Source organism: Ctenopharyngodon idella, chromosome 22, assembly GCF_019924925.1.
Source record: "Ctenopharyngodon idella isolate HZGC_01 chromosome 22, HZGC01, whole genome shotgun sequence".
NCBI lineage: Eukaryota > Metazoa > Chordata > Actinopteri > Cypriniformes > Xenocyprididae > Ctenopharyngodon > Ctenopharyngodon idella.
The window spans coordinates 22885661-22898128 of record NC_067241.1 but is presented as its reverse complement, the minus strand read 5'-3'; the positions used below and the strand labels follow the sequence as shown (position 1 = coordinate 22898128).

General features: G+C 37.4%; 1 protein-coding gene across 3 annotated transcripts; it reads left to right on the top strand.

Moving 5' to 3' along the window:
- Nucleotides 1–3246: 3246 nt before the first annotated feature.
- vgll4a (vestigial-like family member 4a) lies at nt 3247–10480 on the top strand. Of its 3 annotated transcripts, XM_051880237.1 has the most exons (7): nt 3247–3377; nt 3486–3673; nt 3801–3953; nt 4794–4917; nt 5042–5273; nt 7197–7308; nt 7563–10480. In XM_051880237.1, the coding sequence occupies exons 3-7, from the start codon at nt 3878–3880 to the stop codon at nt 7766–7768; spliced, it is 750 nt and encodes a 249-aa protein (XP_051736197.1). In that variant the 5' UTR covers nt 3247–3377; nt 3486–3673; nt 3801–3877; the 3' UTR covers nt 7769–10480. The 3 variants fall into 3 exon arrangements, with proteins under 3 accessions (XP_051736197.1, XP_051736198.1, XP_051736196.1); XM_051880238.1 differs by having other exon boundaries at nt 3486–3953; nt 5042–5249; XM_051880236.1 differs by having other exon boundaries at nt 3486–3953.
- The last annotated feature ends 1988 nt before the right edge of the window (nt 10481–12468 follow it).

The window sequence follows — 12468 nt, the reverse complement described above, 5'->3', positions numbered from 1 at the left end:
TTTGCATCATATGCCATTGTTCAAATCAAAACTGTTTATTAATTTATGGAGCTACTTTATGAATATATATAATTTAACATTATCCCTTTCACCTACAGTTATACACGGTGTACGCCCACAGTTACCAGTAAAGCACCTTAAATATTTAACTGAAACTGATTAACCCTTGTTAGTCTGGGTCTTTTTGAGCCCCAAATGACATTTGTGGTTGACACTTTGCTAGCTCTACAAACAAAAAAATAAATTGGAATGATATCTGGTTGTATGTTAGCGTGAAAAAAAGTCCCTCTCAGGATGTTCGGGGAGACCCCCCATTTAAAGGGGGGGTCTAATGCTATTTCATGCATTCTGACTTATTTACACTGTTAAAGAGTTGCATTCTCATGCTGAACATGACCAAAGTTTCAAAACACGAGTTGGACGTATTACGGAGTATTTCTATGCCAAATACACTTCCGGTTTCGGATACGTTTTGGAAAGTTTTTTTTGAGTATGGCCCTGTATCACGTAATAAAGGGTAGAATTTCTTGTATGGGCACTTCTCCCTGATAAGCATGCGCACACATCACCCAGAGCGAGAGCAAGAGCACACCCATAATGCTTTGTTCGGGATATGGAAGCCGAGAGATTTTCCCAAAGAAGTGTGTTTTTGGTTGTGAGGGAAAGATAACCTTTTTCAGCTTCCCAGAGAACTCAGCATTAAGGGAACAGTGGATGCAGTTTGTTTTTCCGGGGCAGCAACGGAGTTGTGCATGTATGTTTGTTTGTTCCCGGAATTTCGGTGACGAATGTTTTGTAAACAAGTCCCAGTTCGATGCTGGATTTGCAGATCGTGGGTGGTGAGTAAAACTGCATCAAACGTCTGTGTTTTGTTGGCAATCTGCGCGCAAGTGCATATAATGTAAACAACAAAAACTTTTTTGTTCCCTTTTTATTTAAAACGATGTAATAGCTTGGATACTATCGCTACACAAAAGCTGCGCGCACTCGTGACTCTTTAGCTCTGTCCACGGCAGGCAGCTCTGCTTTTTTCGGAAAGAGTCAGTACAGCGTATCTATCTTTTATAAATATGATAAGACTAAAGACTTTTCGGAGATATGAACGATGCAATACTGCTCTATAGGTTCTCAAGATTAACATGAGATTGGCAGAAACTGTGTGTGTTATGTACCCTTTAAATGAATGGGGCAGAGATGCATGGTGATGGCGTCCTCCAACGGGAGAAGCCTGGAGTACCTTTTTTTCTCTGTGCCGTCAACAGAGGTGAGGGCAGACGAAGAGTAATAATGGATGCACACTGAGTAGGAGGCATGCCATGACTCTTCGTGAACAGGGTTGGTCGCTGGTGGAACCATTGGTCGCTGCAGGAAGCATTCATCAAGGTGGCTGTGGGTGGCCTCCTCTGGATCTGACCACTCTAAGCCCTGCTCTTCTACTGCCTTTGTGAGAATGCGGATGAGCTCTGAGTCCTGCCGAGGCCTGATTGCATCTGGCTCTTTAGGCGGTGCGGGTGAGTCATCTCCAGAGTTCGCCCAGTCCTCTGCTTCAGAGACAGCCAGAGACATAGTGTCGTCAAAGTGTCCTCGGATCCGCCAATTGAAACCATGCTGCTCGCATGAGATGAGTGGCGTCGGTCTTCAAGGCGAAGAGCACCGGAGACTCAAGAGTGAGGCACGAGTTCCATCTCGGCTCGAGAGGGGAAGAGAATGGGAGAGCGTGCGAGGTGGGATCGCTTTCCTTAAAGAAAGTGACCCATGAGCACAGCCTCGGCATAGGCTGGGCCCAAGCAAGCGATATACTCAGTGTGCTCGTCCGAAGGAAGCAGAGAAGCCCTGCATGAGCCACATTCGTGGCATGACATTTTGCAACAAACATCGCTCGAATTTGCTCTTTTAAAAAGCGATGAGTCAGCTGCAGTCGCTGAAGCGTGTCATTAATCTGCTGCTTGAGGCTTGTTTCAACAGCGAGCAGAAAGGCTTCTATCTTCTTCTTCTTCTTCGGAGTCAGCGAGGAGATCTTCATGCTTGAAGGAAAAAAAATTCTGACGAAAATGGCAATCAGCGCAAGTTAAATAGGCAGTCGACCCCACCCGTTTTGACGGGCTAAAATGCCATTTGTCTGTGCAGGTTCACTTAAGTGAACAAATCAGGCTACATTATTTGAAGAAAAATGGAGTTTTCCCCATATGCATCAGTAACTGATGCAATCAGAAGGTATATATACATCAGAAGGTATATCTTGAAAGATACAGTACAAATTACTGAAATGTATCATCTTATGTAATCGCTCAATCAGTGTTTCAAACGTGGAAAAACATCAATAAAACAGCTAGTAAACAATTTCACCTAATGTCCTCAGGAAAATACATTTACCTCAGTAAAGCTATTCAATGACCCTAACCCGTTAGTTAACTAGAAAAAATAACTCTAGAGAGGAGCATTTTGATAAATATATGCATGAAATATTCATTATAAGTTAGGCTATTACTGCCGTTGTTTAAATGTTTATATTTTACCAAAATATAATTCTATTATGAAAAGGTTGATATAAAAACTGCCTTATGTGTAATTTAAATGTTTGCACAACTCAGTATTATTTGATCATTAAATAAATTTGATAAATTAATTATTAAATAAACTTTGTTTTCATTTTTGGTTTTGGCCGAGTGCAATCCTGAATTTCGGTGCATCACTAGTAGTATTTACACAGGAAATACAATCGCAAGAAAACAGTGAATATTTTTTTTTACAGTTCTTTCCTAAACAATGAGCTTTATGTACGAACATATAAATTAACAGGTTTCATGCAAGTCAAAAATGTAATTTAATCTGCATATCAACCTAACAAATTACATCAAAGAAATTAATATAATTTTGTGGGTTATATAAAGTTGATATAGATTACAATTCAGGTTACTACTTTTTTTTTTTCCAGTGTATGTTTTACTGTGCCACCCTAGGATTTTTACAGTCCCCCTCTGGCCACCTGATCCACCCGATTCCTGGCCACATATCAATGTCCATGGACCACTGGTTCTTTGGTGAGTTGTAAGGAACATTGAGTCCAACAGACTTTAATTTAAGCAGATAATCGTTTGTTTTACTCCCGTTTTAATTCCAGTCATGCTGCAGAATATTTTGCCACTCAGTCCTGCTGAGGGGGCGTGTTCCGGCGGGAAAGTAACGTCAACGCATAATGTCGCGAGAGTTTTGAATAAGACGGTACCCTTTCAGAAGAGCAGATAGATGGCGCTGTCACCATAGACATATGCCTATATTTGTCACATGGTACGTGCAGTTTTTCTCAGCGCTGGTCAGGTTGGGCAACTATTTTAAACAGTTTCATTGAGATTGGTGTCACAACTGTGACAGAAAATGTAAGATATAACTCGTAATATATAAAAAATAAACAGCCCTTTGTGATAAATAACATGTAAATATCGAGTTTTGGGAAAATAAAAATTAACAGTTTTTTTTTTTCTCAGGCGGAAACGCACAGGACTCCTGTCGAGCAGCTGTAGCAGTATACTCACATATCACAGTCACAACACGACAATTAATAATCACCTGTTTGACTGCTTTATTTACTTTTTATACACGCAACAGTCCGTGCTTGACGAGTATGAGTTAGTAGTTTGGATTTAAGCCACTAAAGTAAACTTCCGACGGACAGGTTAGCGTCTAACTTGCAGCCCGAGCTCATAGCTAGCTCAGTATGCTAAAAACAACGTAAACTTATTATTATTTTCACATCTTACCATTAGTAATTGTAAGGTTCCTTATGTTTCCCTTTCTGAAAGATCGACACGTTCAGCTGTATAAATGAGATGGAGTACCCGATTATAATTCTGTTTTAAATGTGGATGTTTGTGATAAAATGGATATTTTGATTAATCGATTCACCAATAAAATGAACAATAACATCAGCAGGCTGCATTGTAATCCGTACGAGGGTAAGTAACAGCATTCACAACTCTTAAACACAATACATATTTAATACTTGATTATGGAGTAATACTAAACATTCAGCACCATTGTGAACAGTCCAAAAGTCGGAGGCACTAATGAAAATGTCTCTGTTAGTAAAACATGTGGCAGTTTCTTAGAAATGTAATCTTGGTGTTCATGTTAGTTTCATATGGTGTTGAAAAACATAAATAAATACAATTTTCGAGCCATTTAAACTTCATGACTAGTAAAAAGTCAAGTAATAACATTTTCCTTACACAGTGAATACAAGTGAGTGTACATATCTTATTTGAAAAATGTTTTAAAAAAAATGTAAAACGTATTTTTACAAATATAACAAATTACTAATTCATAAATCTTAACATTGCTCAGCCTGAGCTAAAACTTGCTGTGATTTTCTGATATTTTCTTTTCAAGGATCTCAACCGTTTAATGAAGTTTTCTTGTTCATTATTAAATCAGGACAGTTTATAAAAAAAAATCTTAATTTATTCAAAAATACATATTTTTCATAAGGTGTATATCCAAGTCATTGTATGTGTGAGTTGCATTTTTTAGTCTAAGAGGAAATATTTTTACTGCTGACTTTTTCACCCTACTGTATACTGAAGTATAAGATTTGTACTAAAATATATGCATATTAACAATTAAAGCTCATTGATTTTCTAGTTTGACTTCATATTTAAGCATGATGATGATCTAATGTTTTTGTGATTGATTTTAAGCATTATTAGTATTTTTGGAAATATGACTGCCAGTAATGAGTGTGCCTTAACTCTGGCTTCACGATGTTTGATATGAATTTGAATCTGATTTATTGACAGATGACTCAGGGGCTTCTGGGGTTTTGCTGAACTCAGGCTGTCAACCCGTGAGCCCAACCAAAAGAAAACACCATGAAAACGAAGACTCTGATGAAGAGCACATGAACAAAATGAGATCACATCTGTACGTCTGCTGCAGTTCCGTTATTGACACTGCAGACATTTTTCAATAGAATTGTTAAATCTTTTAACGTTTTTATGCACGGCATGTTTTTTTTTTTTTCTCGTGATTTTTTTTTTTTTTTTAGGAGAAATCCAAATGGAGAGGCTGTAAATCAGGAGTCATGGAATTACAGTTCATTTGGACAGGCGTCTCTGAGCGCTCTTCATAGTCATCATGTATTCACACCTTTCCCCATTTTTGCGGTGGATCAACCCATCGAGATGACCAAAGAGAGCTCAGATCCTACTAGGAGCATGCTTCTTATTCCTGGATCCGGCACAAAACCACAGCAGGTCAGACTTGCACAGTCTGAAATAGTAAGAGTTTTTCTTTAAAACTTTAGCTGCTTTTCCACCACCGAGCCAAACCATTCTTGTTTCGTAAGGGTCAATGACAAAGAAAGCTACAAAAAGGTATTTCTAAAAAATGCTTTTAAATTTGATGCAATGCATATTTTTGAGTCAGGAATGGTGCTTAAACAAGTTTCAATTGTTGGTGGTAAAACCAAGTATTTGTAAATATATATTCCTAATTTTATTGTGAAATCAAAGTATCTACAGTGCCTAACACATTATTATTTTGTGGTTGTGAATTTTATTCATTTTAATTTATAGTTATTGCATTCTAGTATCTAGATATTTAGTATCTTTAGCATCCGATTTTACTTTTAAAGACAGAAGAATAATCACATACCAGTAAATGCATTCAATATAATAACTAATCACAATCTAGTTTTCAGTCATTTGTTCACTTTGACCAATTATTTGTTGGTTTAAATCAAGAGTTTACATGGTTGCACCACCTGATGAATATCAGTTGTGCCACCTGACAACATTATTAATGACAGAGAATATGCTGAATACTGGATTTTTCATTTCAGTTGCCTATAAAATGCAATACAAGTGTTTTAGTCACCAGTCTCTATTAAAGTAAAAGTAGTAAATTGATCAAAAACAGAATAAATCACATGACATCACATTCGGCTACAGTGCAGTAGAATAATCTTGGTTAGATTCACTGTAATCAATTGTGATTGAGCAACAACAAAGTCATGTTTTATATTGATACAAAAACAATTATCAGATTTAGTCAGTTGAGAATTTTGAATTAAAACATTAAGAAATAAATACATTCATCAAAATGTTTAAAGCATTAAATGCATAGCAGCTTTAATTGAATACTATATAATACCTATTAAACAAGATTAATTGAGTCTCTTTTCTTTTTGCAAGATATGCTTCTCTTGCAGCCGGATCATTTTTAATGCTTTAGTTCTCAGTCCCACTTTATATTAAAGGGTTAGTTCACCCAAAAATGAAAATTCTGTCATTAATTACTCGCCCTCATGTCTTTCCACACCCGTAAGACCTTCATTCATCTTCGGAACACAAATTAAAATATTTTTGATAAAATCCGGTGGCTCAGTGAGGCCTGCATTGCCAGCAAGACAATTAACACTTTCAGATGCCCAGATGCTACTAAAGACATATTTAAAATAGTTCATGTGACTACAGTGGTTCAACCTTAATGTTACGAAGCAACGAGAATACTTTTTGTGCGCCAAAAAAACAAAATAAGGACTTTATTCAACAATATTTAGTGATGGGCGATTTCAAAACACTGCTTCATGAAGCTTCGAAGCTTTACGAATCTTTCGTTTCGAATCAGTGGTTCGGAGCGTGAATCAAACTGCCAAAGTTACGTGATTTCAGTAAACGAGGCTTTGTTACGTCATAAGTGTTTCGAAATTTAAATGGTTCACCACTTGGGGGCGGGTCTTTGGCAGTTTAATACATGCTCCGAACCACTGATTTGAAACAAAGCTGCTTTGTACAATCTGTATTGCATAAAGTGCTATATAAATAAAGGTGACTTGACAAAAGTTGTATGTAATGTAATACATGATAATGCAAGAGTTTACAGATGATTTGAAATGTAAATAGCGACTGTTATGGCGGATGATCAGATATTTCTTTTAATTTTATTATTAATTTGTTTTTACGTCGCTCAAATAGCATGCTTAGCCAGCTACAAAGAAACTGGCAGCCAGCCAGCAACAGACAAGTGACCAATCCTGTGATGTCACTACACACATTCTACCAGCTGAGAATTCTGGGCCTAGAATGATTTGTAATCGTGCCGTGCTGAAGTGCCCGACGGTGGAAAGGCGACTATTGATTCTCAGTCCGTGACTTCACTGTTATAGCACATGTTGTTGAATGTGTCATGTTTCCAAACAGAACCGTCCATCTGTAATCACCTGTGCCCCTACCAGCAACCGGCCATGCAGTCTTTCCAGCTGCCACATGTCCCCTAACAGCTGCACATCTGGATCCACCAACAAGACCAACGGTAGTTCACCTTTGAATGATTGCATAATCAGAAGTGTGTGTTTGGTCTGAGTAGCACATCATTACCTGCCGGTGTGGTTATTCATGTTACAATAACATTACAATTACTTATCTTCATTCATTTGTAGGTGATTTAATTTAAATTAATTAATAAATTCATTATTGGTTCTTGAAATGGCTTTAAGTCTCCCATAATTGATTTAGCCTTGAGGTTCTATGATCATGTGACCGCTCTGTTTATTTTCTCTTCCTCAGCAAACCCTGAGTGTGACCCTGTGATTGAGGAGCACTTCCGCCGCAGTCTGGGCCAGATCTACGAGGAGCCCGTGCCTGTCTCTAACTCAGTGTCCATCACAGGCTCAGTGGATGACCACTTCACTAAAGCACTGGGGGATGCCTGGCTACAGATCAAAGCCAAGGGCAGTGGCGGTACAGCACCGAACCAAGAGGGGCGATGTTAGCCCTGTTCATGTTAGCTCACTTCAGAGGTGTAGTCAAGACCCAGACCATGACTGGACTAAGATTGCAGCATTCATTTCAGTAATATTCAACAGCTGTCTTATTGAAAATAGGAATTTTTCTGTGTATTTGAGCAGCTAAATGCACAAGAGTTAAGCTTAAAGTATACATATGTTGCTGGTCCACGTTCTGCCCGATGCACAGCATGTGAGTACCAAATTGAGTTATCCTTCACGGCTTGTTGAGCTATAAATAACTTTTTAATATAAAACAAGTCATGCTCTTCACGTTTTCCATGTCTCTTTGTCTAATGTGTGAATAACTGTAAGCAGCACTGCCAACAGATATAAACAATATAGCAAAATCTCTATGTACCGACACACTGCTGTGTCAGAGGAAACCTGACATGAAAAAAGTTTGATTGTTGACTTATCCCTTGTTCAGTAAAGTCAAATAAATGAAAAGGTGTTAAAACAACTGTTAAATATTACTGAAATGAATGCTGTAATAAATACAGCACCTTGATTCATTAAGAATATACTGCCTGCTTCTTGAACAAACAGGCCTGGTCTGGATCTCAGGGATAGATCTCGTTCTGGATCTGGTCTTGAAGGGTCTAATCTTGGTCTGGTCTCTAGGGGTCTAGTCTGGATCTGGGGGCCTCATTTATAAAGCATGCATACGCACAGATTTGATCTTAGAGTGTGTGTATGCATAAATCCACGCCAACATTCATATTTATAAAAACAGTCTGATGTGGAAAAGTGCTTAGCGCCACGTCAGTGTCTGAACAGACGTACGCACTTTTCCTTGTCAGTGTACTGCAGGTCTAATCTTGGTCTGGGTCTAGTCTGGATCTGGGTCTTGAAGGGTCTGGGGCCTCATGTATATTTCATCCTAAAAGTGTGTGTATGCACAAACGCTAGATTGCAGCAGAAGTTGTACAGTACTGTGTCATCGGACTTACTCAAACCAGCCAATCAACGAGTGAGTCCTTCGGTGTGGTGTCTGTCATTATACTGTCGTCTATGTTGCTATACCATCTGCTTAGACGGAGTCAAGCAAGCATTACTGATCATTATTCGTGCAAAAATATTTTCTCAGAACATGATTTCTGCTATTTAAGAAGTGAAATTATCATGCGCCAAAGCAATCCTAGCTGTAGTTAAAACATTAAAACACAGCATGCCACAGGAAAAGTGTTTAGAAGCAGCGCATCCACTGTTATTAAAATTCATATAAAAATGTTGTAACTTCTGGATAATGATTTCATGAAATTTCAGTGCTTAACTCCATTAAGAAGAGTGGCATATTTAATCTAAATGTGTATATCAGATGTAAAACAGAGTTTAATCATTCTGTTTACTTCAATACTTTGCTCACTCCAGTAAAAGAGTCTTTTACTGGAATATTTTACTTCGCCTGGTTTATTTTTAAAAATCCCGATATGTGCGTGGAAAATTGCGTTCACACATTTCTATGACCATTTTGTGCGTACGCAGTGTTTATACACCAGGCCCCTGGTCTTGACTACACCTGTTGATGATGGCCAACCAAAGAAACACTCCATTGTAGTTTTATTAACATCAGAGTGTAGTGTCTTTGGAGTTTACACTACAAATCGGAGTGTTTCAGTAAGTGTCATCTGTTAAGGTGTTTCATGTTTGAGCCGAGCCATGAGTCATGATCTATCGGACAGACATTCAAGTGCTTTTACCTAACTGTGTCCAAAGATTGGAAACCCAAAATCAATAGAAAGAAAGCAGGATTTTTACTTTATTTTAGTGTTTTTTTTGCATAAAGAACCCCAAAACAGTAACGTTTTGTTTTGTGCTGTGCCATTATTTTCGTGAAAACTGAGCACGTTTCCAAAGTCAGTACAGCGAATGCTGCCATGATAAATGCTTACAGTTGGATTAAAATCTGATTGTCATAAAATGAGGTCGTTGTTCAAAAATTCTAAATAGTTCCAAGCAAAATGTAATGAGCTTGTTTTTGGAGAAGTGTGGCCTGGCTTTGCTCAGGGTCAGGGACATTCACTTTTCTTTAATGCGTGACTTTATCTGTTTTACATTTTCTTTACGCTCTTCTCTCTGATTTATTTGTCATTGACATGATCAAGATAAGCAACTGCTGGGACAGTGTTTTCTGTATTGTTCTAACAAGTCTGATGAGCTGTGTAAGCGGCTAGTTTGATTGAGTTTCAGCTCTATGGACCCCTTTTCTCATTTCTGCAATGATCAACAAAATTAAATCTAGAAAAGTGTTTTTTTTATATATATATTTTCAATTAAAAATGTATTACACTATATTTTATGTTTTATTATGCTGGCATTAAATTACAAAAAAAATATAGTCGACACTGCTGTGGTTACTGAGAGAGTTACTGTAAACTTGGCATCTTTGTAATCCACCTCTTTCGGAAAGTCATGGAAACACAATAGTGGACTATCTTCTTCTGTTGCAGAATTTGTTTGTTGGCCTTTTTTGGTTATTGTTTGTTGACTTTTAGTAAGCAGAACTATTTTCAAATAAGGTAGATGTTTTGTGTGTGTGTGTGTGGTGTCATAATGCAGGACATACACTAAATTAGTTTATTCCCTCATCTCTTGTCTTTCTTTTTTTCCTTTGTGAAGCAATACAGCTTTGTTCAGAATGTAAAATATGACAATCATTACGCTGTGTGTGATGAATAAATATATAGTTTCTCATAACCAATGATCTATCATTTACTGTTGTGCATTCTCATTTTTTCCCCTTGTAATGTACCTGTCAGGTATTCATTTACTGGTTATATAACATAGATGTAATAAGTACAATCATGTTGAGCCGTCTTACTTTGCTAAACTGGTTCTTTAGTGATGGAACAAAGTCTCCTATATACAGTGCCCTCCATAAGTATTGGGACAGTAAAGACAAAATTTCTCTGTTAGCTGTGGTGTCAAGACATCTATAAATATGATTAAAAGATTAATATGAGGCAGAAGTACAGAATGTCACATTTTATTATTGGCTGTTTCAACACAAAATGTTTTACAATCTAAGAAGTACAGCACTTTTAGAGTTTCATCTCTCTGTCTAATGTGAGCATAAGTATTGGGACGGTTTAACTTAAAGTAAATGTAAAAGTATAAAAGCTAATATTTAATTGTAAATCCCTTGCAAGCAATCACAGGAGCGAGTATGTGACCCAGACGTCACCAGACTCTTGCACTTTGAAATGCTTTTCCAGGCCTTGAATGCAGCCATTTTCAGCGGTTGCTTGTTTTGGGCAGTTGCTTGAGCTGGGGTGATGGTCTCACAATCTGCTGTTCGCAGGAGACTTCACCAACAGAATTACAGAGGAAACGCAGCAAGATAAACCATCTGATCAGTACCAAAAATAGGAAAGCCAATTTGAATTTGCAAAAACACACAGAGATGAGCCAGTAGAGTTTTAGAACAGAGTTTTATGGACAAAGATTAACCTTTACCAAAGTGGGAAAGCAAAAGTGTGGAGAAAAAAAGAAACTGCAAATGATCCTCTTCTGGAAAGCATGGTGGAGGTAGTGTCATGTCATGGGCTTGCATGTCTGACTATGGAACAGGCTCACTCAACTTTATTGATGACTTATTCAATGATGGCAGCAGAAGAATGAATTCAGAAGTGTACAAAAGAATCTTGCCTACCAGTGTTCAAGAAAACGCCACCAGACTCACTGGGGAGTGCTTCATTTGGCAACAGGACAATGACCCAAAACACCAGTACTGCCAACTCAGTACTTACTTTCATGTTATAAGTTAAACAGATGTTATATAAAACTTAGTCTTGTCAACATTTTGGAAATTGTTTTTGTGTTCATTGAGATATTGTTTAAAATGTTACTTTTCAAAGGGGATGTACTCATTTACGCTGAGCACTGTAGTTTTTATGCCACTGTTGCCTCTGGCTTGTTTAGATAAATGCTGTGTAGATAAATGAACTAAATGAATAACTAATGACTTTTACAACAGAAATGAATCAACTCTGAACTTACTTTGGCACTGTTTTCTCCTAGAGCTGCTGTACAGCCAAAATTATGTTCCCTCTATCACTGTAAAGCGGCTTTGACACAATCTGCATTGTAAAAAGTGCTGTGGAATTACTATGAATGAATTATGAATGAAGTTTATATGCCAGTGCTTTTGTAAACAGGTGAAATATGTCACATAAGTAACCCACACAAATGACACATTTAGACTTTTACATAATGGATTTATAATGATACAGATTTTATTTAGTTCAACTAATTCATTCTTACCTACTGATAACTATATATAGCTATTTTCTAAAGCAAAATTAATTAGTCTGGATGCTTATGTTCAGGTCAATGTGCAGTTCAGTTATTCATTAGTATTTTGTTTTTTTAAATGGAAGATTACTTAAAGGTGACCTATTATGCCCCCTTTCACAAGATGTAGTATAATATTGACAGAATAAATATAACAGAATAATGTAATATTCTGGTGTCCCCAGAATGTGTCTGTGAAGCTCAAAATACCCCACAGAATCAGTGGTTCAGAGTGACAAAATCACATGATATCAGTAAACGAGGCTTCGTTATGTCAAAAGTATTTTGAAACTTCAATAGTTCATGTGACTTGAGCAGTTTGATACACGCTCCGAACCACTGATTCAAACAAAAGATTCGTTAAGCTTCGAGGCTTCATGAAGCAGTGTTTT

Bases quoted from the DNA above. Each gene is read 5' to 3' on its own strand.
- vgll4a (XM_051880237.1), top strand. From the start codon at position 3,878: ATGGATATTTTGATTAATCGATTCACCAATAAAATGAACAATAACATC. The intron at 5,274-7,196 runs GTAAGAGTTTTT...GTTTCCAAACAG, and splicing joins GACTTGCACAGTCTGAAATA to AACCGTCCATCTGTAATCAC. The intron at 7,309-7,562 runs GTAGTTCACCTT...TCTCTTCCTCAG, and splicing joins ATCCACCAACAAGACCAACG to CAAACCCTGAGTGTGACCCT.